The 27193-nt window shown below is 36.4% G+C and overlaps 1 protein-coding gene across 2 annotated transcripts in view; it reads left to right on the plus strand.

Moving 5' to 3' along the window:
* The window catches only part of ext1c (exostoses (multiple) 1c), a 163529-nt gene that overhangs the window by 112514 nt on the left and 23822 nt on the right, over positions 1-27193 (plus strand). For both annotated transcript variants that reach the window (XM_030147590.1, XM_030147589.1), the window contains exons 3-5: positions 5770-5863; positions 8470-8577; positions 22460-22579. In XM_030147590.1, coding sequence (XP_030003450.1) covers positions 5770-5863; positions 8470-8577; positions 22460-22579 — 322 coding nt within the window. The remainder of the gene's footprint in view (positions 1-5769; positions 5864-8469; positions 8578-22459; positions 22580-27193) is intronic.

The following is a 27193-nucleotide window of genomic DNA, read 5'->3' on the forward strand; positions in this document are numbered from 1 at the left end:
TCCTTGACAACAAAGCTCATTTAATAGTGTTAGTTACTGTATCAGTTAGTTTCCAAGTAGGAAAGAAAGAAAATTAATTGGGTGAGAAAAAACACTAAATTAAACGAAACAAAACAAACAAAAAAAAAAAACAAATACATATAGACCCCCCCCAACACAGATAGCAGTGCTGACTTTTAAAGATGCGTACACAGTATCAGAATCTTTCATAAAACTGCAAAAAAACACACAAACTGTAATCAAGAGCATATAAATGAGATGAAAATGTACTCAGTCAAGATGTGTGTGAACAAACATAAGGTACTGGATATTTGTAGAAAAAAAACCACACCTGCCCAAACAACACTGTAGAGGCTTGTGACATTTGTTTATACTGAGTTTGTTGGTACTTTGCAGACTGTTTTTAATGATACTGAGAAGTTTTTGGCTTGGAAAGTGGGAATGTTCTACTTTTATAAGCATACATCGCTGATTTAAAAAAAAAAAAAAAAATTTTTAACTAGTTTTATTGATTAAGATGAGGCATTGATCACATACAGTCAAGAACACTCCTTGACAACAAAGCTCATTTAATAGTGTTAGTTGCTGTATCAGTTAGTTTCCAAGTAGGAAAGAAAGAAAATTAATTGGACGAGTCAAAGCTAAAGAGGGTGAGAAAAAACACTAAATTAAACGAAACAAAACAAACAAAAAAAAAAAACAAATACATATAGACCCCCCCAACACAGACAGCAGTGCTGACTTTTAAAGATGCGTACACCGTATCAGAATCTTTCATAAAACTGCAAAAAAAACACACAAACTGTAATCAAGAGCATATAAATGAGATGAAAATGTACTCAGTCAAGATGTGTGTGAACAAACATAAGGTACTGGATATTTGTAGAAAAAAAAAACACACCTGCCCAAACAACACTGTAGAGGCTTGTGATATTTGTTTATACTGAGTTTGTAGGTACTTTGCAGACTGTTTTTAATGATACTGAGAAGTTTTTGGCTTGGAAAGTGGGAATGTTCTACTTTTATAAGTATACATCGCTGATTTTTTTTTTTAAATTTTATTTTTAACTAGTTTTATTGATTAAGGTGAGGCATTGATCACATACAGTCAAGAACACTCCTTGACAACAAAGCTCATTTAATAGTGTTAGTTGCTGTATCAGTTAGTTTCCAAGTAGGAAAAAATCTAAAAAGCTAAAGAAGGGAAGAAAAAACACTGAACAAAAAAAAACAAACAAAAAAAACCATATAGACATATATTCTGATATCGTGATACAGATGCCCACTTACGCATAAAAATATCCTTTTTCAATTGTATTTGTGCTGTCGTTTCTTCCATTATGTATCATTTTCTTTGCAATAAACAATAATACTCTTAAAATACACAGATTGTCTCCATACAACATGTCTTTTGGTATGCATCCCAACATATAATACAGCGGATTCAAGGGTAAATCAATATGTAGAATGACTGATATTGTTTTTTTAATATCTTCCCAAAATCTTTCCAGTTTAGGGCAATACCAGAAAATATGGGTATGATCCCCAGTCCTTCCACAGCCTCTCCATACATTGCTGAATTTTTAAATGTAAAACATTTTCTTTTATTCATTTTTAGTCCTTATGGTGATTGCGGTCATCTTCTGTCATATAAATACTCATCTTGCATAACAGCACTCTATGATCATGTGTAATCCACACATGCATCTGAACACATTCACAATGAGAGCTTCCAGATAACAAATCATGCAAACAGCCGTGACGTACACACATCTCTCATTTAAGACTCCTGTGTGTTTTACTGTAATGGCTGGTCCATATATGTAGATTATATATTCTGTATGCATGCATTTCCCTCATTAATATGCAGAGTCTATGCAAAGTATATGGCTGCACAAATTGAAATGACATGCATGCAGTCACATACACATGTGTAGATTATCCAGGGTAGCAGACAGTGTTCTGTGAAAGGATTATCGCCGTTTAATGTTTTTTAAAAATGATGGTTTTGATCTGTTGGTCCTGGAGTAAATTCCATTCAGCAGCAGACAATCCTGATATATCACGAAACTCATGCAAAAAGAGCTGACGCTTGACGCACGTGCACATACAGGGCATTGGACTAATTATCAAAGATACACAACGAAGTTCATGGTGTATTTGATATCTAGGTTCTTTAACGCTGTAATGCCAAATGTATCATATTTGATACATGAGTTTTGAAGACCTCTACATGATCAGTGTGAGATTTTTTTCTTGAAAAACCTGATGTATACAATTAGATACATACAATACACAGATAATCCACCAAGGGGGAGGAATTCGTTCACAGAGGCCTTTCCAGTGACACTACAACAGGGATGTCCAATCCTGGTCCACGAGGGCCGGTATCCTGCATGTTTTAGATGTTTAATTCTTCAGCACGCCTAATGGTTGTTATCAGGCTTCTGCAGAGCTTGATGATAGGCTTATCATTTGAATCAGGTGTGTTGGAAGAGGGATACATCTAAAACATGTAGAGCTGCAACCGATTAATCGACTCAAAGTGATCCAAAAAAATCATTCAACCACAATTCTCCTAAATCAAAGCTTTGTTTCCTTCATTTCTCTGCTGTTAAACATTGGTTCCACTGTTGCGTTTCACACGGACGCTTATTGTGATGCACAAAGAAACTTCAATTCAGGAAAACTGCAATAGAATATCTCCCTTCAATCAATTCGAGTCAATTAATCGAATCGGGAAGTTTTGCATTGACCTTAAACACCTAGTTGATTAATTGGTTGCAGCTCTAAAAACATGCAGGACACTGGCCCTGGAGGACCAGGACTGGACACCCCTGCACTACAAGATTGTCGTTAATGAGGACGGAGGAAGAACTTTGCCAATTTTGAAAAGGAGTTGCCAATTTGTTAGACATGTTTCTGTTATATTTCTATTTGTTAAAAAATAATAATATTTGAGCATTTAAACCCGATGTATCAAATATGATACAAACTTGAAACTCATACATGGAAATTGATATTTGAAAAAAAAAAATGTTTTGTTTGTTCAGAAGGACCAATAAAGGCTCCAGTTTCAAAGAACTGGAATTTTCTGTCAATGATTTAACGGTTTAGGCTTTGCAGGGTTAAATACCTGACACTGCCACTTTGTACATATGTTTTCCTGGGAAATGTGCAGTGTACAGCAGAGTGCACAAGCAAGGAGCTGAACAGTGAAGGAAAAGATGCAGAGACAAGGGCAGACAAGGGGGATGGGGGGGGGGGGTTGAAGGAGACACAGCAGGCCTGGTTGTTTGTTGTTGGAAACAAAGTGCCTTTAAATGATTTATTGTTTTCTGCATTTAAGTACGATTCCTCATTAAAGAAAAGCAGTCTGGGGGATTTGCAGACAGTACTCCTCGCGTGCAGTCGTACACACATGCTCCTTCATGCACACACTGATTCCGAGTTTTGCACTGTCTAATACACGTGTTAACACATGCACGAACACACATAAAATACACCAAGCCCAGAGAGAGAAGTGGGTCAGACTAACCAGCTCAGTCGCACTACATTCGCAACATACAAGAGGTCCCGCTGACTCATATTAAATACTATAACCTACAAACCCAGGGGCACAGCAGACAGCAGTGGAGTACAGATACAAACAACACACACACACACATCTAATTACATATACAAACCTACAGTTATACATGCTCCTGAAGTCTATTAAAATATATTTACTTGTGAGTGGAGTCTACAAATTCATTTACTCATGCGTAGCTAAACGCATGTGTTTACTAAATCCTGAGCACAGAACAAGATTTGGACACAAAATCCCTCAGAAATATATTGCGTAAATCTCTTTAACTGTCACGATGGATATCTGCATGGAGATTCATTTCAAATGTACATCAACACTTCACGCTTGAGATTTATATTTCTGCAGATGCACACGGAGCCGTCACTCGCCCACGCACACATGTACGTGCACACTGCGACGGCAAAGCTCTATCAACAGGTGGTATCAGAACATAACTGTAGCGAACGCCAAACAAGGCTGCCTTTCATTAAACCGACGCTAGTGTTTGTGTACGTGTACCCCCCCCCCACACACACACACACCCTCCCACCCCATTTGCTGTGTTTTGACATATTTAATATACTCCTCTCTCCAACCTCTAACAGTGACATCCATTCAGATCTTGATGTCCAGGATTGAGTGTGGTGATCTTAACTGACGCCAGCATCAGCAATGAAATCCAAATTTTCCCATCCAAGGAGCAAGAAAAAAAAAAAAAAAGGCCTGCGTCTCATCACTCATGGAGGGTTAAAGAAATGACTAAACGACTGAGATGATTAATGGCGGGCATATTTTACACTGACATCCCTTCTGCAAATAAACAAGCAGCGAGCTCAGAGCTGGATGCCAAAACAAGGGAGGGATAGAGGTGGTGGTGGTGGTGGGGGGGTCGGAGGACAAGAGAGCAGGTTATAAGGACGACGTTAGGGGCAGAATGAAAAGGTGAAGGGGAGGTAACTCTCCTATAAGACCCTGTTTGTTTACAATGAGACCGTTAAACCACTCGTCTGTTGTCGTTCCATTTAGTAGATGAAGGAAGGCATTGATGCAAAGGTTTCCATTTGGGCTTTTTTTTTTTTTCTGCATAGACCAAGTATGAAATATGAGTATGAAGTGGTGGAACTCTCCTGGGTGATGTATGGCAGCAGCCTGTGGGAGTAGTGCACACAAAATTTCTTACTTGGCAGAAGTTCAGGCCATCTTGTCTACAACACAAATCAATAGAGAACAGAGATTAAGGCTTATTTACTTACTGCATGAGTGTGGTGATGGACGTAATAATTTACAACATATAACAGTTACGTGTAGTTTTGCCAACATGTCTGTGGAAGCAGCGGGGGGAAAAGAAAAAAAAAAACTTTTATGGCTGTACGTAACCTGAGTTATTATGGCTGCATAAAAGGAATGAAAAGCGACAAAAATCATCGTTTATTTTATATGTGACAGACGGTAAATATCATATATCAGTATAAGTGTGCGTTTGCCGCTCTGGAGGAGTATTTATTGCATTTGTTAGTGTCTTATTCATTATTTCAGCAGATAGACGGTAGTGCTCGACTGCTGCAGCCTTTCTCATTTCATCCTTATTGATTATTGTCAGAAACAAGGATGTCACAATAATTAAATTTTAGCAGTGATTTAATTGCTTTTTTCCCTGTACATATCATGTCACTAGTGTAACATAAGCCTAAAAGTAGTTAATATATAAACATACGGTACACCCAATGCAGAAGAAGAGCCTTTTATCAGTATTTCTATTTGCTTTTTGAGGTTTTAGTAACAAAAATTGGACAGGACAGATTTGAATCGATCTGAACACACAAAGCCTATTAATTAAATATATACAAGAATGAATGATAATGGCTGGAACATGAAAAATGAGACTGAAATGGTGACGGAAATGACATTTATTTTAGTTTTATCCAGCTTGTATTTATTCAACAGGGCGGAATTGGAATGATTATCATGATTATGCAAATTGGCTGCGATAAGGCAGTTACGTAATATATTTGACAGGCCTAGTCAGATATAATCAGCTAAGTCTTGAAATGGAAGGTTGCTTTCTCTTTCAGGTACATAAATAGTTTGCGTATACATTCCCCTCAGCCTATTTAAAATATTGTATGTGTAATTCAAATACAGATAAGAACATGCTTTGGTGCTCTTTGATTTTATTACTGATAAATCCCTTATCGTTTTAGGTTCGACTACCAGGAGCTCCTGCACAACTCCACCTTCTGTTTGGTGCCGAGAGGTCGACGCCTGGGATCTTTCCGCTTCTTAGAGTCATTACAGGTAAGCATAATTTCCTATACAATGTGCACGGACAACGAGAGAACAACAACATTTATTACTGAACTCTGCTGAGTGCGCTTCTCTGCCAACACTCTGGGAACTGGCAAGAGTACAACCTAAACAGTTTCAGATGTCGACATGAAGTTAAAGCCAGATGGTCAAACAAGTACATTAAATTGTTCTGATTTGGATTTACTGCTTAAAGTGTGAGTTAGACCAGAAGTCAGAATTCAAAGCATGTGTAATAAGTAACGTGAGGTATATTCTTTTTAATAAAAATGCGCCTGAACACTTGAAGACTCTCAAGTTTCCCCGTGGCCCCATAAAGCAAACAGCTTAAATGACTACATACCATAGGTCAACACTGCCATCATTACAACAACATTAGCCGCAAGATTTTCTTCTACATTACACCGTTAGAGTATCCAAATTACACTTTAACAGGAAACAGCCCCGATTCAGTGGGATCCAGCTCATCTGGGGCTGCTTTTCAGTCAACCAGGAAGTGTATAGGATGCAGAATGTTTATGTTCCAGAGCCTTTGGTTTTTGTTGGCTTTTTGTTATTGACACCTTAATGGTCACATCTGCAAGTGTTTTCCCCCAGACCATTGTGTTGTGTTGAGTGCAAATCTAGCTATAAAGCTTTATTTGCCATTTGCTGGTGCCTTTTAAACTGAAATGGGTCCATTAACACACAGATGCACACACACTTATACAAACACCGCTATTGTTCATTTAAGTCCATCAGCGAGATGTGCAAGACCACAAACAATGAAGAAACCGCAAGCAGTGGAAGTGAGAGAACGGGGTTTTTAAAGGAGCTGGTCTATCTGGAGTTCGCTCTGTTGCCACCCAAGTCGACAGGAAGCTGTAGTGGCTTTTTTTAGAATTGCCCAACACTGAACTCTCTGGCTGCTACAGTGTTCCCCGGCCACGCTGCTCTCCGGGGCTGCGAGTGTGTTTGTGCATGAATGGTCCGGAAGCATCCGTAGGAGTGGCAGCCTGCCCCACCACTGATGTCTGCTGAATGGACAAATCCACCCTCAACAGTCTTGGCTTGGCAGCAGGCGGCAGTCATGGTCCCTTTCTCCTCCTGTCTCCTCTCTGTGTCCTCTTATTCTCATACTTTCTCTCCCTGCTGTCCTCTCTTTTTTTTCCATTCAAGTAACTATACGATTTTTCAGCTGTTTTTTTTTTTTTTTTGCTGCCAGCCAAGCCCACAAAAGAGCTGGCAGTTACCAATGTGGTAAAAAACCTACCGCCAGCTTTCCAATATACGCACAGGCACACAGTTGCACACATACACGTTTACTCAATCCCTCCCCTTCTTCATTTCCCAATGCAAACAAACCAAAAACAACTACACAGCACATAGTCTTTCATATTCTCCTACCTCCAAGCAAAGGGGGCTTGAAATGTTGTAGACTCGCCCTCAGAGTGCCTCAGTAGATGAGCTCCGGGCTGCATTTCAACTATACAGGCCTTGGATTATCACTCTGAAAGCAAACGTGTGACCTTTATATAACCCGGGGCGTATTCTGACACATGTACAGAACGCACATACAAGTCCTCTGTTTCGCTTAAATGTCCTTCAGCGGGTCTATACCCACATACGCTGAAGCCCCCAGTGGGTCTGAGAAGGTATTTGATCTCCCCAATATGAGCTGCTGTTGCTGTTCGCTGGTGGTTTAATTAGAAGAAAAAAAAAAAAGTGAAGGGAAAAAAACAAACACTAAAAAAACAAACAAAAAAAAAAAAACATTACGCCCACACCTATCAACACTCCAGACCACAGTAAGAGGAAGAGAGCAGGACGTGGGGATGAGTGTGTGTGTGTGTGTGTGCAGCAGAGTGAAATGGAAAAAAAAAAAAAAAGCAGTGCAGTGAGAGAAACCGATAGACTGGCGGTGAGCGGGAGACCAAAGGAGGGCTCGGAAAGCATAAAAAGTGGAACAACATCAAAAACCTGTCAGAGAACGTGGGGATAAGGCACATCAAAAATCAACTTCAATAAAGCGTGATGCCTCCCTGTATCACCCGTTTTTTTTGGGGGGGGTTTTTCTTACTCTCCTCCCATGTCCTCATCCTCTCCGTTTTGGTTCACTTTACCTCCTCTGCATATGTCCCCACTGTGGTTGTACCTAATTAGTTACACAGAATCAGCCCGGTTAATATTTGTGTTTGCATGTGTTTGAGTGACAGTCTTTAAAAAAAATCCCTCTAGGGGTTCTTGGGAATTGAGAGATAGAAGTTATTAGCCATTCCACGCACACTGTAGGGGTCTTGCACACTTTAAAATACACACATACACACACGAGCATTGATCGAAATATCTGCTTAGCATAGGATATCACAGCGCCAAGCAGCTGGGACTGAATTTATACACATAGTATGCATTATGTTCGCACAGCTGTAATATGTCATGTAATGTTGTTTCCTGCCAAAGAATAGCAAGGGAGGACGAACTGGAGGCAACCCAGTCGCACAGCAGCAGCTGATCACTGGGAAAACGTCATTTACATGGGATTTTATCAAGTCGCCTTGTTCCCCATCTGTTGCTTTGTTGCTTTCTCGCTAAACTCGCTCTTGTGTGACTGTGTCCAGGCGGCGTGTATTCCTGTGTTGCTGAGTAATGGATGGGAGCTGCCCTTTTCCGACGTCATACAGTGGAACCAGGCGGTCATTGAAGGAGACGAGAGATTACTACTGCAGGTAACGCATGGGAAATACTGCACATGGGAAAATAAATTAATAGCAAGCGTAAAAGTTTATTGATGTTCGTGCAGTTGTGGGAAAAATTACACTGGTCAACAACAAATTTATTGTTGACGTTTTTTGAGCTGATTTAGGATAATTTTGGTGTGCTGAATCCAAAAATCACATTCATTTTGCTCAATCAGGTCAACTTTCTGAACTATGCTACATATTGGCTTTTTAACATTTTTGCTTACATTTATGGGCATTTTCACATCATATGATACAAAATTCTTTCATATTTCTTGCAATAAACGAGTTCTGAAGATTTTACTTTTGCCAATTTATGATTAATGGTTTTTTTTAACCCTTTCATGCACGAATTATGACAACCATTGTCAAGATTTTTTTCTTTCTTCTTGTTTTTAATCCCCCCTTAGGCATGAAAAAAAAAGCAATTGAGTTTTTTTTTTTTTTAATGAAGTTACAAAAATGTCCATGCGTTTAATTTTTGAAGTAAAGAAACGTGTTTAAAACCCAATATCAGAAAGTGATAGATTTTAGTCCTACTAATCTGATGTTTTCTCACATTTTAACATATTCTACTGCTAGTTATTACTCACTTCATTGAGGTAATATGCAAAAAGAAAAAAAATAAATTTGTCTAACAAATAACAATTGATTTACACTAAAACATGTTACTGCAGATCAGGTTTATCAAGAACAGCAAAGTTACAGTAATGGGATGAATTGCAGTGTATGGGATGATGTATAAGCGTCCACTGTGTTGGCTGATATGGAACTAAAACAACAAAACCCATGAATATACAAGAGAACAGCTGTAGAATAGCTGTCCACTGTAGTGACCACTATGCATGAAAGGGTTAATATTACAGGTGAATGAAATGGCTTTGACTAGAAGATCTTGCAAAAATAAGCCTGACGTATTCTGCTACATCTGCGCTGAATACACCATTGTACCCAACAGAAATCCTGTTAGAAAATGATTTTTTTTCTCTTCAAACCTATTTTGGGTGAGAACTATATAAAAAATCAATTGATAAAGTCACAAAAATGTCATCAATTTTGTGAGAAGATCAAATTTTTCAAAATCAAATTAGCAAAAAAAACCTGACCTGATTGAGAAAAACAGATGTCATTTTTGGATTTAGCGGTGCAAAATGGTCCTAATTCAGTGGAAAAAACCTAGACAACTTGCAAAAAACATTTTTTTTGTAACCCAGTGTTATTAGACCACCCGGGTTTTCTTCAATTTCTGGTTCATTTTAATGCCTGGTGCAACTAAAGGTACATTTGTTTGGACAAATATAATGATAACAACAAAAATAGCTCACAAGAGTTTAATTTCAGAGCTGATATCTACCCATTTTCCATGTTTTCTTGATAATAACCAAAATCACTTCAGTTCTTACATTAATATCTATGGCATTGTACTGACAAAAACAGTGCTTTTACATTGGAAAAAATCTAAATTTTACCTAGTGTATTTTTCTCATTTCTAGTTAAAATATCTCGTCACACTTAAAATAAGATATAATCACCTAAAGAGTAACTTTTCAGTGAGATATAAGAATTTATTTTTAGACAATAGATCTTGAAAATCTTATTTCAAGATATCTTACCAAGATAATTTTGACTTGTTCCATCGGCAGGTTTTGCTTGAACTGAGCAAAATTTCTTGAATTAAGCCAAGTGTGACTAGAAATAAGAAAAATACACTTGGTAAGATTTTGATTTTTGCAGTGTAGGCATTCCATGTTTTCTTTTCTGTCTGTTTTAGTCACATGATACACACAGGAGTTAGTACTTGATTGCATAACCATTGTTTTTGATGGTCTAATAATTTTTTGCGTGACTGTGTATTACTCCGGAAAAAACATAACAAATTCAACCCTGATATCTCCGGGGGGCATACAATGTTACCAATTCATGTCAGAAAAGATATGTAATGTGTTAAAAATTCAATAAAGATAAAAAAAAGTTTATTGATATAGCACTTTTCCAAATGATGTTGCTTTACGTAAGAGAGTAAAACCAGACAAATATAAGGATTTGTATGGTAAAAATGTTAAATAAATAAATAAAAAGACCATTCTCAAAAGCTTCCACAAATAGAAGAGTTTTCAGAGAAGAAGCTCATTGTGTCAGAGTTTAGGAGGCAGACACATTAAAAGCAAAAGCCTGGAAAAACCATAAGAATAACAAGCAAAGCTCTACTGACAGAACTTAATGGCCAACAGGACACACACCAGATCAGGAAGTCAAGCAAGGCCATTTAAGACCTTAAAGAAGTGCGTTTTTAAAATCAATACGATACCAAACAGTCAGTGTAGAGAGGCCAGCTCAGGGGTGATGTGATCGTTAGGCTTTGTAGCAGGAATGAGTCAAACTGCAGCGTTTGGTGTTAACTGCAGACGGTGCTGATGCACAAGTGAAGATGTTTTGTTTTTTTGTTTTTTTTGAAGAGCCAACACAGAGGTTACCATTAAATTTAGAAAGTCCTGACTCTAACAGCTTGCACACTGACTTTAATCCACGTTTCTTTGGTATACTGAGAAAACTAAACTAAACAAACAAAAAAAAAAAACATTTAATGGTCTGGGTCATCAGAACAGTGGTTGTGTAATTAGGATTTTATGTTTTCAGTTTGAAGATTTTTGCTAAAATATCTGTAAAGTCTCCATTCCATAGCTTTATCCTATTGAAAAATGTAATACAGTGATAATATATGTAGAAATGTGGTGGAAATGTTGGGAGATATATTGTAATTTTGTATACAGTCATGTAAAAAAAATTATTAGACCATCAAAAGTCATCATAAACAATGGTTATACATTCGAGTACTAACTCCTGTGTGTATCATGTGACTAAAACAGACAGAAAAGAAAACAATAAGCACTGTTTTTGTCAGTACAATGCCAAAGTTATTGATGTAAGAACTGAAGTGATTTTGGTTATTATCAAGAAAACCATGGAAAATGGATAGATATCAGCTCTGAAATTAAACTGTTATGAGCTATTTTTGTTGTTATGATTATATTTGTCCAAAAAAATGTACCTTTAGTTGTACCAGGCATTAAAAATGAACAAGAAATTGAAGAAAACAAGGGTGGTCTAAGGTGTTACATTCTTACATGCATGGTTCAGTCTGGATTTAGCAGAACAGATAAAATTATGCTTATTCTGATATATAAATGTGGTATTTAATACATATAATAGATGTTCAAATATTCAATTCTAGCTACAATCAAACAAAAGTATTCATTTGAGTATATAATATACATGTTTTGAGTTAATTTAATACACTGAATGTATACACAATGACTGTATTTCCATACTTATTTTATATTTTCATTTGGTGTAGTGACTAAAGGGAGCCCAGAAAGCTTGCAGAATTAGAAACTGAGAGCAGACAGCAATACACAAAAACATGGCTAAATTGCAGTTTTTACATATTAGGTCAAGGGAACATGCACATTTATGAGAAATATCAAAGTTTCTCTTATCCTATTCTGTATGCACTCATTTGTTAGCTTATTACTGTGATGTATAATAAATGCCTGTATTAAAAATATTTGACTTGTAAGGACCAGTGTGTCTAGGAAACATCATAATAGGATCTAGAATTGAAACTGTGTCACTTTAACCCATAAAGACCCGAACAGCCACTGGCAACCAAATCCATCTATTGTTCTAAACTGTTTAACACTTGTTGATCCAATAATCCTATCAATCCATGTAAATAATTGGTGTAAAATACAGTTTGTCAGCTTTTCACGGTCATCAGATATGACCTATTTGGACGTTCAGAGGCTCTAGTGAATGTGGAAACACCGTCATCTTCTACAACATTGATTCACCAGTAAAACCCATGGAGTTGGATCAACGACAGTGGATGGAGACACTTGGTTTAGGTTCAGTTAATGATAGATTTCACTGAAAAAGTCACGTTTTCTTCAGTTTTCTCTGTTTTTGATAAAATAACACTCAACTTTAATCTGAGTTTTAACCCCTTCATGCATGAATTATGAGAACCTTAATCAAGATTTTTTTTCCCCGAGTGATTTTTATTCCTCTTAGGGCATGATCCCCACCCACCAAAAAAAACAATGTGATTGAATTTTTTTTATCAACCTATTTTTCATGGAGTTACAAAAATGTCCGCTCACCTGGACACAATGTGTTTAATTTTAGAAACAAACAAAGAAAAAAACATGTATTTACTGACATACTGCGTGAGAACTATGAAATAAAAACATGTTTAATGCTGCTAATCTGATGTTTTCTCACATTTTAACATAGTCTAATACTAGTTATTACTCACTTCATGGAGATAATATGCAAAAAAACCCTATTAATTACAGTCTAATAACAATTAGCAGTTTTTTTGTTTGTTTGTTTTTTTTCTTGTTTTACACTCAAACATGTTACTGCAGATCAGGTTTATCTAGAACAGCAAAGTTACAGTGATGATATGAATTTCTGTGTATGGGATGATGCATAAGTGTCCACTGTGTTGACTAATATGAAACTAAAACAACAAAACCCATGAATATACAAGAGAGCAGCTTTGAATAACTGTCCACTGTAGTGACCACTATGCATGAAAGGGTTAATGAACATCTACATAATCAGTGAATTAAATGTACAAAAATACTGGATTTTCACTGGAAAAATGCAAAATACAGAGGATAATGTTATAATAAATGGTGATAAATCACTTAAGAAAGGTTAAAAAGAGAAAAATTCATTTGGGAACGGACACAAAAGTAGCACTGGGTCTTTACAGGATAAATCTGTATCAGTAAGTCAAAAAGTTTCCAATATATTTTCGAACATCAGTGTAGCTGAATATCTTATTTAACACATCAGAGGCAAATTTAAGTGAATTTCCTGTGAGAACTGCATGTTAAGCACTTTGGCATAAACAAAAGCATTTAGATGAAACCGTGATACCGGGCACATTTTAAAATACAGTATATTTGGTCAAAAATTTTATTTTATGCAATCATTGTCCTTACTATGTTTAAGTACTTACAAATACCTACTGAAATATGTAACACACATTGATATAGGTTATATACAGGGTGGGGAAGCAAAAATTACAATATTTTGAGGCAGGGATTGAAAGACAGTGTATGACCAATTAGTTTATTGAAAGTCATGAGAATTTATTTGCCACAAGAAAATTGACATAATAGAAAATGTTTTTATTCTATGTGTCCTCCTTCTTTCTCAATAACTGCCTTCACACGCTTCCTGAAACTTGCGCAAGTGTTCCTCAAATATTCAGGTGACAACTTCTCCCATTCTTCTTTAATAGTATCTTCCAGACTTTCTCGTAATAGTTTTGCTCATAGTCATTCTCTTCTTTCCATTATAAACAGTCTTTATGGACACTCCAACTATTTTTGAAATCTCCTTTGGTGTGACGAGTGCATTCAGCAAATCACACACTCTTTGACGTTTGCTTTCCTGATTACTCATATGGGCAAAAGTTTCTGAAAAGGTATGGATAATAGTGTTAGGTATGATTATGACATCAGTATATGTTTGGTTTCAAAACAATTGACGTAGTGCCTGCTGAGAAAAACAACTAAATGTTCATTGTAAATTTTGCTTCCCCACCCTGTATAAGCAAGAGCCCATTGAACACCAAACATGTAACCACTGCTTGACCTGAACCATGACTAAATTATAAAAATAAAATATCCAGCAATGCATTTTTGTCCTCTGTAGGGGACAAAAGTTTGACAGTTTAACTTCAAAAATGCTGTCCATTGCAATTTAAGGACATTCCATTAAAATAAATACATAAAAATAACTTGAAAAATTTGTCTGAAAAAAATGTTGCATTATGCAAGACAATTGTTTAATGTAAAAAAACCAAAACTTTCTTGTCTGATGGAAATGTAGTGGGAAACGACATATACTTAGTTAAGGTACTTTTAATAGCTTACAAAAAAGCTATTACCGTACTTTCCAGACTATAAGCCGCACTCACCCCATCTCCAACGTCTCACCATCGCTTCATTGATGCCAAGCTTACGTGCAGCAGCTCTATTTCCTTCTTCGTCAACCGGATCGATGGTTAGTCGAGAAAACATAAATTAGCTGCATCATTTTAGAGCCGCGGGTTCACAGTGTGTGGAAAAAAGTAGCGGCTTATAGACTGGAAATAACAGTACAAAGAACTGGGGAAAGACAGAAGCACTAAAGGACCAATGGATCACAATTATTGAAGGAATATATACAATGGAAAAAAAATAACTCACAAACAAGGTTGTTATCGTTAATGAAAACTAACGAAATGACGAAAACTAGAACTGAAAAAACATTTTCGTTAAGTGAAATAAATAAAAACTGTAATTAAAAGAAAAAAACGATAACTAACTGAAACTGTATTGCGTCCTTACAAAACTAACTAAAACATATAAAAATTACGGCTAAAATTCCCTTAGTTTTCATCTTTGTCAATGTCCGATTGATACAAAATCGATTTCTTTCACTCGAGCTCAATTTTAGCTAGCGGCACCATATGACACTTAACAGTCCGTCACTTCTCGTCACTTGTGGTTTCCAGTCGTCTTCTGGTTCCCACTCTACCTGGAAAAATGGAGACTAAAGTTGGGAGAGAAGCAGCAGAGTCCTGTCTGGGATGTATGAGAATACGATGGCAAGGAAGAGAAACGATACGAAAAAACTAAAATTAATACAAAAACTAAACTAAAACTAAGCATTTAGAAAAAAAATGAAAACTAATAAAAACTAGAAAACCTGCACTAAAAACAAATTAAAACTAATTGAATTAGAGAAAAAAAAGTCAAAACTAAATAAAACTAAACTATAATGAAAAATCCAAAACTGTTATAACTTTGCTCACAAACTGCGACTACAAGAAGCGCAAATGGACAAAAAATGGAATAAATGGACTGATTACACTGGGTTACAAAAAAATGTTTTTTGCAAGTTGTCTAGGTTTTTTCAACTGAATTAGGACCATTTTGCACCGCTAAATCCAAAAATGACATCTGTTTTTCTCAATCAGGGCAGGTTTTTTTGCTAATTCGATTTTGAAAAATTTGATCTTCTCACAAAATTGATGCCATTTTTGTGACTTTATCAGTTGATTTTTTTATATAGTTCTCACCCAAAATAGGTTTTAAGAGAAAAAAAATCATTTTCTAACAGGATTCCTGTTAGGTACAATGGTGTATTCAGCGCAGATGTAGCAGAATACGTCAGGCTTATTTTTGCAAGATCTTCTAGTCGAAGCCATTTCATTCACCTGTAATATTAAAAAAAACATTAATCATAAATTGGCAAAAGTAAAATCTTTAGAACTCGTTTATTGCAAGAAATATGAAAGAATTTTGTATCATATGATGTGAAAATGCCCATAAATGTAAGCAAAAATGTTCAAAAGCCAATATGTAGCATAGTTCAGAAAGTTGACCTGATTGAGCAAAATGAATGTGATTTTTGGATTCAGCACACCAAAATTATCCTAAATCAGCTCAAAAAACTTAAACAATAAATTTGTTGTTGACCAGTGTTATAGAACATGGACTGGTTGAAGGACTGAAAAAATCTGAATGAAATGTCATGTCGTGTGTTTTTTTTTGTTTTGTTTTTGCTGATTACATTTGTAAAATTTCAATAAAAATTTAAGTAAAAAACCCCCAAAACTTTCACTTTGGTCTCAGGAGGTTAAATGACTTTTTTCAGGTGAAGACTGACTGCCACAGTAAAAATCCACATAAATGTTTTGTTCATGATACACCCCATTCAGTATTTTGTCTTTCCATAAGTGTAGTGTATAGGGTAGAGGCTTTATCTTAAATGTATTCATAGTCACTGAGAACCTGCACCGAGCGGGAACCGCTACAAAGCAGGTATTACCTGTCTGAAAAAGTGTATTTACAGGCTGGGGCCCTTTGAGATTAAACACCTATAGAGGTCTTAATCCAGCTAGGCTTCAAAAGCACTCGGCTGCTCATCCTCTGTGTTTCCTTTCACGAATATCCCACAAAGACACACATGCACACAAAAACAGGCACAATGAGCAAAGCCGATCACTCTCAGCTACAACCTTTATCTTTCTCCCACGCGCGAATTACATCACGTCTGCTCTGCATTGATCCGCTTCGATTTTGACCAGTAGAGGACATGAATTGGCATTCAGCTAATGAACAGGAGCGATACCAGAGAGATCAGGGCAGGGGAGATATTTTCATATTAGAGCAGAAGTGGGTGGAATGAGCTATCATACCATACCAATGTTATTTATAAAGCACTTGAAGAACTTTGCAGCTGTCCAAAGTGCCGTACACGAATCATAAAACAAGGAAACAAATAAGTAAACTAGAAAAGCGCAGACCTCCACCAAGGCAGATCAGTTTTTCTCAATTAGGCCACTGGTTCAAACTTTAAACATCATGGCATTATCAACTATATGAGAGTTTTCTTTCTATGTCACAGGTGTCAAACATGCGGCCCGGGGGCCAAATCTGGCCCGTCGAAGGTTCCATTCCAGGCCCTGCAGGATGAAAGTGCAAAAATGAACCTGAACAGTCCAGGTTGTCAAAATCCTTTTGGTTCAGGTTCCACATACAGGGTGGGGAAGCAAAATTTACAATGAACATTTAGTTGTTTTTTCTCAGCAGGCCCTACGTCAGTTGTTTTGAAACCAAACATATATTGATGTCATAATCATACCTAACACTATTATCCATACCTTTTCAGAAACTTTTGCCCATATGAGTAATCAGGAAAGCAAACGTCAAAGAGTGTGTGATTTGCTGAATGCACTCGTCACACCAAAGGAGATTTCAAAAATAATTGGAGTGTCCATAAAGACTGTTTATAATGGAAAGAAGAGAATGACTATGAGCAAAACTATTACGAGAAAGTCTGGAAGATACTATTAAAGAAGAATAGGAGAAGTTGTCACCCCAATATTTGAGGAACACTTGCGCAAGTTTCAGGAAGCGTGTGAAGGCAGTTGATTGAGAAAGAAGGAGGACACATAGAACTAGAAGCACTCGGAGAGCGCAGACCTCCGCCAAGGCTGATCAGTGGCTCCCCCTGTGGGCCCCCCCACGCCAAGGAGGTTATGTTTTTGCCAGGGTTTGTTTGTCTGTCTGTCTGTTTGTCTGTCCATTAGTGTGCAACATAACTCAAAAAGTTATGGACAGATTTTGATGAAATTTTCAGGGTTTGTTGGAAATGGGCCCCCCCACCCCCGATCACCACCAAAATGTAATCATTTCTTCCTTATCCCATTTCCAACAAACCCTGAGAATTTCATCAAAATCTGTCCATAACTTTTTGAGTTATGTTGCACACTAACGGACAGACAAACAGACAGACAGAAAAACAAACAAACAAACAAACCCTGGCAAAAACATAACCTCCTTGGCGGAGGTAATAAAAACATTTTCTATTATGTCAATTTTCTTGTGGCAAATAAATTCTCATGACTTTCAATAAACTAATTGGTCATACACTGTCTTTCAATCCCTGCCTCAAAATATTGTAAATTTTGCTTCCCCACCCTGTACAGACTCATGTGATCTATGGTAAAAATAACAACACAATAACCCATAAATAATGACAACTACAAATTTTCTTTGTGAAAAATTATGTGGAAAAATTTAAGTGAAAAAAACAACAACAACACTACACTGTGAAAATATTTACAATTACAAAACTATTATTTCACAATAAAATGCAAATAAATACATAAATAAAAACAAAGATGAACAACTCGAAATGTCCAGTTTTAACATTATTCTGCCTGTTACTAAATGTTTTCTGCATTTACGGATCCACTGTGATCTGTAGTTGTGTTAATAATAGCAGATGTAATATTGTAGAAATTGTTCAAATTTTAGTTCCAAACTCCAAAATTTTAACAATATTCTGCCTGTTACCAAATGTTTATGTAACATATAGTGTAAATGTACATGTATAAATAATAAGTCGAGGCATAATATTGTTAAAATTGCACTAATTTTTCTAATGAAATTTCTGTTTTTTTCAGGTTATTCACATCTTTTTTGTAAAATGTAAATATTTCCATAATTTAATTGGGGTTTTTTTGTACTAAAACAAAAAGAAAAACTTGGATTTGTCATTATTTATAGGTTATTAAGTCATTATCTTACTGGTCTGGCCTGCTTGAGTTCAAATTGGGCTAAATATGGCCTCTGAACCAAAATGAGTTTGACACCCCTGCTCTGTGTAAAGTAATTAAGGTACAAAAATGGACCATTTCGAAAGGGTACAGAAATGTCTCTCAAAAAAGTACACCCCCGGCGACAAGCACTTGTACCCTTTTAAGTACAAGCTGGTACCTCTATTTTTGAGAGTGTAGTGACCACTATGCATGAAAGGGTTAAAATCTGATAAAAACAGCATAGGAAATATATATATAAAAAAAGAAACATCTCACTCATTGATTAAAAGCCAACGACAAAAAGTGGGTTTTTAGACGTGATTTAAATACAAGCAGAGACCGAGCCTGTCAAACATCTGAGGGCAACTGGTTCCACAGCTTTGGGGCAGAAACAGAAAAGGTACAGGGTGGGGAAGCAAAATTTACAATGAACATTTAGTTGTTTTTTCTCAGCAGGCACTACGTCAATTGTTTTGAAACCAAACATATATTGATGTCATAATCATACCTAACACTATTATCCATACCTTTTCAGAAACTTTTGCCCATATGAGTAATCAGGAAAGCAAACGTCAAAGAGTGTGTGATTTGCTGATTGCACTCGTCACACCAAAGGAGATTTCAAAAATACTTGGAGTGTCCATAAAGACTGTTTATAATGGAAAGAAGAGAATGACTATGAGCAAAACTATTACGAGAAAGTCTGGAAGATACTATTAAAGAAGAATGGGAGAAGTTGTCACCCGAATGTTTGAGGAACACTTGCGCAAGTTTCAGGAAGCGTGTGAAGGCAGTTATTGAGAAAGAAGGAGGACACATAGAATAAAAACATTTTCTATTATGTCAATTTTCTTGTGGCAAATAAATTTTCATGACTTTCAATAAACTAATTGGTCATACACTGTCTTTCAATCCCTGCCTCAAAATATTGTAAATTTTGCTTCCCCACCCTGTACAGTCCCCATCAAGCTTCTTTGACCTCATCAGTGGCATTTCTGCACACCTACAACACACACACAAAACAAAAAAAAAAAAACCCACACACGCACATTAAAATACACAAGCATATACTCAGACCATCTGTGATACGAGGTTAAGTTGCAGGCGGAGCTATACGAGGCTGCGCATTCTCCCAAACGGAAAACAACAGTAAAGTGAAGCTGACCTTGAGACGAAGACGACTGAAGAAAAAACGAGAGAGAACAAACAGAGGCAGACAAAGTTACAGTCAAGCACTACGATATAAGAAAAAAAAAAAAAAAACTGTTGAAAGTACAAGGAGAAGATGAAAAAGAGGAAGACATTGAGCTCTCCTCAGAAACTGTGTTCACTGAATAAAGGTTTTAAAGGTGTCAACTGTTCTCATTCTTCTCAGCTTAACTGGCTAAATGATTCAATCAATTTTGTCGATTTACTCAAAAACTCCCACTTTAGTTTTTACTAATTCAGACCAAGACTTAAATTAGTGCTACGTCAGCTTTTTCTGTAGTGAACTGGCTGTATTACATGACCATTAGCTTCACTTTGTACAATTTAGAATGTGCTAAAATTGTGTTATTTATTAGTTAATCTTTAATTCTTGAAGATCTACAATTATATTTATGCTGACCTCTATATTTAACCTTTACTAAGTGATTTGTCAGGATTTATTGTAATATCATCCTTTGTGTTTTACATTTTTCAATGAAAATCAGGTATTTTCTTGTATTTAAATTAATGGTCATGTAGATGTTAATTAAAGAAAAATATATCCTTTCTTTTGCATAAAAAATAGTATGTTTTTAGACATTTTGATGAGTAAATCCGCTCTGGTGTTATCTTTGTGTCAGATAAAGTGTGAATGATGGAAAAAAAATATGGGTTAATAAAAATGTGAGGAGGCATAAGAATAAATTAATTCTTCATCATACAAATATCATATGAGTGCAGTAAAGTGCAAAATAATCCAAGATTTAGAACTGTTTTATGGTGGATTTTTTTTTCTCTACATCTAAACTTCCTAGAATGAATTCTCACCATTTTTTTTTAAATTTTCCTCTGTATTTTTAGTGAAAATCAGGTATTTTTCTACATTTAATTTACTGATCGTGTAGATGTAAACACTCTGAGTAAATTCAAATGTTGTTGTATCTAACCGGAGAAAATTGCTTTTAAATAAAATGTATTAATTGGAATAATCTGGAGCAAAACTTAAAAATGTCTTCTTCAATTTGTGCATTTTAAAGGATGTATAAATCCACTATAATAACAAAATATTGAACATTATTGAAGTACACATAAAACAAGATATTGTTGTAGTTAATCGGTTATCATGATAAGAAGATACTATCATATTTCTTGATCATTGTATTTGGAGTAAATATTTAAAGTGGATATAAATATTATAGTTTATATTAAAAATGGTTGATTATGCAAATCTGATTGTGAGGTGATCAAAAAAGTGTATATGAATGGTTTGTATGGATGTTTTGTATTATTGTAAAAAATATACAGAGGAAAATGTGTGTTCACAAAGCAAAGGAAGTGGATCTAGTTTGATCTCAGTTGCAGAGAGAAACTCACTGAATCAAATAGTGAGATGGTCCAGTCGCCTGATTGGTGAGTCCCAGTCTTGTCCGACCTCCCTGTCCACTAAACAGGTCCAGAGGATGGCTTCATCAGTTCTTAACAATGACTCCCATCCTTTACGAGGTGAATTTGAACTCCTTTCCTCTGGACGGAGGTTCTTAGTCCCAAGGTGCAGGACACAGCGTTTATAAAAACAGCTTTGTTCCTGTCGCCATCACTGAGCTCAATAAGAAATAGTGACATTGCACTTTACTAACTTATTTAGTTATTTATTCCATTTCTTTGCTCTATTTATTATTATTGTGACTTCAATTTTTTTTTTTTTTTTTTTTTTTACTTTTTAATTGTATGTTCTTATTCTGGTTTTTATCCCGGATTGTTTTTTTTTTTTAAATTGTTTTTTATCTTTTCTGGTTTTTATTGTGTTTTATTGCATCTTGTTTTTATTTATTTGATCTTATCTATTTTATTTACTTATCCATGCTGCTAAACCGATGAATGGTGGAACACTGAGCACTTTTTGTTTTGTCCTGTCTTTTTGTCCTGTCTGTAAGCGTGATCAAGTGCCTGTCTTGCATGTTTAATGTATGTGTTGTTGTAATGCCAAGGCAGTCACCTAGACTGCAAAACGAATCTACCTATGGGTATAAATAAAGTAACCTTGACCTTGATTATTAGTTTGTAAAAAGGGGGTGGGAGTCAATAATTTATACTTCTTCCCACTCCTTTTCGAGCGCAGAAAAATTGTATTTTTTTTTTTTTTTTTGGACCATGTTGCATGATTCTTGGTTATCTGATGATTCTATGTGCTTGAAATAAACTACTACTACTACTTGATTACAAAAAACAAGGGTCTGCAACTACTGTAATTTGTCAAACTACATGGGTTTTATTAGTGAATCAGTGTAGGAGATAAGTGTTTCATGTTCACTTCAGAGCATCTGAACATCCAAATAAGACACATGTGATGCTGTTGAAAAGCTAAGAAACTGTATTTTACCTGAATTATTAAAATGTATCGATAGGATTAGTGGATGAAAACCTACGAAACATTTGAGATCAGTAGATGTTGTTGTTGCCGCCAGCTGTTTAGGTCTTTGAGGCTTAACGTCTCTCATCTTTTGCCTTCAGGTGCCGTCCACGGTGAGAGCAGTCGGCAACGAGAGAGTCCTGGCCCTCAGACAGAGGACCCAGATGTTGTGGGAAGCCTACTTCTCCTCTGTGGACAAGATAGTCCTCACCACACTGGAGGTTAGCCTCAACCTCAACACACTTAGCATTAACTCAAGCCTGGTTAAACGAGAATGTTCCGCAGCAAATGACATCTGCACTTTGTCTGCAAATGTGATTATAGACGACTGGTGACTACAAGATACTTCGTGGCCAATGTTTCGCTGCAAACCATTATTGTCCAGTTTTTTTGCTATCTACACTCAGACTTAGGAGGGTTAAATATATTCTGTTAGCCTCATAGTACAGGGTGACACAAAAAAAACGGGAACTTTTTAACAATCCAATAAAACCAAGAGTGATGGAAGAAAAATATTTTATTCATAGTAATTGAAACCTTAAAACATGCCATTTAAGAAACAATGATGGAATTTTCATTTTTTAAAAATTACTTCCTGTAGATGGCGTCCTCCTGTATGAATGCATTCTTGAAATCTGCTGTTGAGATTCCTCATTGACCGCTGCAACATCTCAGCTGGGATACTGTGAATTTCATCCTGAATTCTCTGTTTTAACTCATCCAGAGTTCTTGGTCCAGTCGTGTACACTTTACTCTTGAGATAGCCCCACAAGAAAAAATCACAAACGGACAAATCTGGCGATCCAGGGGGCCAGGGAACGTTACCGAATCTGGAGATCACACGGTTACCGAACAATTCTCGCACAGCCGCCAATGGTTACTAAAATGGGGGTGTGTTTACTTGCTCAAGGTCACTGTCTCGCAGTGCTGCCACTTGCTCATGTCTGCCAATACACACTTCAAAAATTCCCGTTTTTTTGGGTCACCCTGTAATTTTAAAAAAATGAAAATTCCATCATTGTTTCTTAAATGGCATGTTTTAAGGTTTCAAAATTCTATGAATAAAATATTTTTCTTCCATCACTCTTGGTTTTATTGGATTGTTAAAAAGTTCCCATTTTTTTGTGTCACCCTGTTTAATTGCCTAAATCACAGGTGTCAAACATGCGGCCCGGGGGCCAAAACCAGCCCGCCAAAGGTTCCAATCCAGCCCGCGGGATGAATGGGCTCTATGCACAATCCCACTACTTCCTGAACTTTTATGTTTATGTTTATGCATTTGGCAGACGCTTTTTTCCAAAGCAACTTACAGGGGAAAACCAATTAAATCACTCAGTCAATCAAATTTTATTTATATAGCGCCAGATCGCAACAAAAAAGTTATCTCATGACACTTTATATATAGAGTTGGTCAAAACCAGACTCTAAGACAATTTACAGAAACCCAACAGAATCCTCCAGGAGCAAACACTTGTGACTGGAGACAGTGGAAGGAAAAACTTCCCTTTAACAGCAGAAACCTGGAGCAGACCCAGACTCCTGGAGGATGGACGACTGACAGGACCAGCTGGGGTTAAAGAGAGAGGGTAGAGAAAGAGAGAGCGATAGAGATAGAGACTGGGGGAGTAGGGGGAGACACATGGAGGCAGTTGAGGATAAGTGAGTGATGATGATGAAGGAAGGAGAGAGGCAGGACCACCGCGGCAGGTCCAGAGATAATCCTGGGAAAATCTGTGATAAGCCTGGGAAGAACTTTATTAAAATATTTAAAAACTTCAGGTGGGTCCTTTATTTCCTGTCTTTCATTGTTGGACACACTGAGTAATCCAGGTGTGCCTGCTACTTGTTGGGACAACTGATTAATTAGGCACGCCTGGATTCATCAGTGTGTCCAATAATGAAAGACAGGAAATAAAGGACCCACCTGAAGTTCAGGAAGTAGTGGGGTTGTGCATAGAGCCCATTTGCAAAGTACAAGTTAGGGCATCAAACTCAAAAATAATTTCACAATAACCTATAAATAATAACAACACTAATTTTTTCTCTTTGATTTAGTGCAAAAAACATAAAAATTATGAAAATGTTTACATTAACAAACTATCCTTTAACAATAACATGTGAATAACCTGAACAAATATGAACAACCTGAAATGTCTAAAGAAAATTAAGCACAATTTTAACAATTTTCTGCCTGTTACTAAATGTCTTGTGCCTTTGTAGATCTGATCTGTAATGCACATGTATAAATGATAGGCTGAGGCATAATATTGATAAAATTGTACTTATATTTCTTAACAAATTTAATTTTTTTCAGGTTATTCACATCCTTTTTGTTTGGATAGTTTGTAGATGTAAATATTGGCATAATTGAATGTTATTTTTTGTGCTAAAACAATTTGCAGTTGTCATTATTTATTGGCTATCATGCTTTTATTTTACAGGTCCGGCCCACTTAAGATTAAATTGGGCTGAATGTGGCCCCTGGAAGAAAATGAGTTTGACAGCCCTGGTCTAAATCATATTTTTGGTCAAACTGTGATACCTGCATAAAATGAAGCAGCAGTGTTAGGAGAGTAAAGTTAGCATAGCATGGCCTAATAAGGTAAAATGCTAACTAATGATCACTATTTGGGTTTTTAGCTGCACTAGCAACAGCAACTTCACTGGAATAAATTGATTCCCTTGTGTAATCATTATTATAAAAGGCAAGTGGCCTCTGTGTGCGTGTGTCTGGGGGATGTTAACTGCACAAACTTAATAATTTCCATAAACGTAATAAAAACTTGCAGCTTTTAATGTAATAATCCCACAAATGTAGTAACTTTCCCACAATTGTAATACCTCATTTTCCCACAGTGTGCTCCTCCCCTCTCCATTGTTATCATAATCATATCCAGACATTTTATTTATCTGGCTCAAACATAGGCTTCTATTATACTTAATGGGAATAAATAACATCCAGTTCATGCTGAAGCTTTTATAATAAAACCTTTACAACATGTTTGCCCATTCTGTGTTGTTCCTCCACTTGTATTTATAATTAAACACCTATTTATCTGGAATTAGTACCATGTGGTGTAACTGCTACAAAAAGCAAGTATCCAAAGGACAAGAATAAATGGGAAGAAAAAGAAAGATGAATGAATATTCATGCATCCATTACGTAAATGTATGTGATGTACTGATTTATTACATTGGGGGGAAGTTGTTATAATTTTGGAAACTGAAGATTTTTCTGCCCCGCAAACGTATTAAGTCCACACAAAAGTAATAATTATTACGTTTGTACAAAATGAGAAAATGAGGTACTATGTTTGTGGTGGACAAGTGTTATTATGTTTGTAGGAAAGTTATTACCTCCGCCAAGGAGGTTATGTTTTAGGCAGGGTTTGTTTGTTTGTTATTTAGCAAGACAACTCAAAAAGTTATGGATGGATTTTCATGAAATGTTGATACTAGCACAAGGAACAAATGATTAAATTATGGGGGGGGGGGGGGATTTAGATGGAATTTTCAGGAAATATTGATACAGGTGCAACGAACAAATGATTAAATTTTGGTGGTGATCGGGGGGGGGCAGATCTGCCTTGGCGGAGGTCTGTGCTCTCCGAGTGCTTTTCTAGTTATATTTGTGGGATTATGACATTAAAAGCAGCAAATTTTTATTACGTTTGTGGAGTTAACAGGAGATTCACTCAAAATCCGTACAGAGCTGACTGCTGCAGTTTGTCATACTTATGTATTTTTGGTCAAGGAACACACTAGCAAAAAAGGCAAGCTGATAGGACTAATATTTTGGGAGATGTTAGTAATTTTGAAAAACAATAGCCTTACAATCACGTTGCTATACCCAGAACGTTTTGGCGGTGACCGCTGGACAAATGTGGTACAGCATGCACGAACACACACCAGCATATACACACTACCACATGTAAAACCTGTGGACCCCCACAGGTCAACACACTAGTTTAATCTTTAACATCATAATGTCAGCGTTTTATCTCATTTTTTCGTCTAAATCCAATGTTTGTTGTATCAAATCCTAGCTTTAATTTTGACCCCTGTTGGAACCACAGATTATATATGTTGCCTCAGCTGTCGCAGGCTGCTTAGTATTGAGTAGAAACATAATTAAAATGTAACTTTGAATACTCAGCATTTCTGCCACCATACAGCCCTGTTGAGGAATGCGCTGCACTACCCTTTCCAGTTAAAATATCTGCAAAAAAAGAAGCCAGTCCTGTAAACACGGGTCTCTGTTGAACATGCAGCCATAGTTACACCTTTTTTTTTTGTGGTTTACTGCCTGTGTGCTTTCATCTGTCTTTTTTTTTGTGTGTGGGGGAAGACTCTCCAAAAGAGTTTCACTTCTGAATCTATCCACCCTTCTATCATTATGATTATGGGGTTGGATTCTGGCCCATACTCTACATTTCTTCTCTATTACTGTCTGTGCTGTGTGATGTACTGCAGGTCCTGGGAACATTTTCAAAGTGCTTCACATCCGATCTGCCTGAAGTCTGAGAGAATTCCCCTAATGTATGGAAATTATATATCAGTGCAGTTATCAGTTCCAACCTGTCTGTTTCTGCATCAGCACTTACTATTATCAGTGTAAAAAAAACAGTGTTTCCTCTGTTATTACACTGACCCTCAGAGTTGGTCAATAAATCCGACAGCTGCTTGCATCAGTATCTGGATCACACAGTTTTGTTTTACCATAGTTTATTGAAAGAGCTGAAAAAATTGATTGTTTTATTTTTTTTTTTTCTTTTTCTTTGAAATTGTCCATGTCTTCAGTGGACTGGCATTGATAACTGGCTTAAGGTGTGTAA

The sequence above is a fragment of the Sphaeramia orbicularis genome, chromosome 11, assembly GCF_902148855.1.
Source record: "Sphaeramia orbicularis chromosome 11, fSphaOr1.1, whole genome shotgun sequence".
In the NCBI taxonomy this organism is placed as follows: domain Eukaryota; kingdom Metazoa; phylum Chordata; class Actinopteri; order Kurtiformes; family Apogonidae; genus Sphaeramia; species Sphaeramia orbicularis.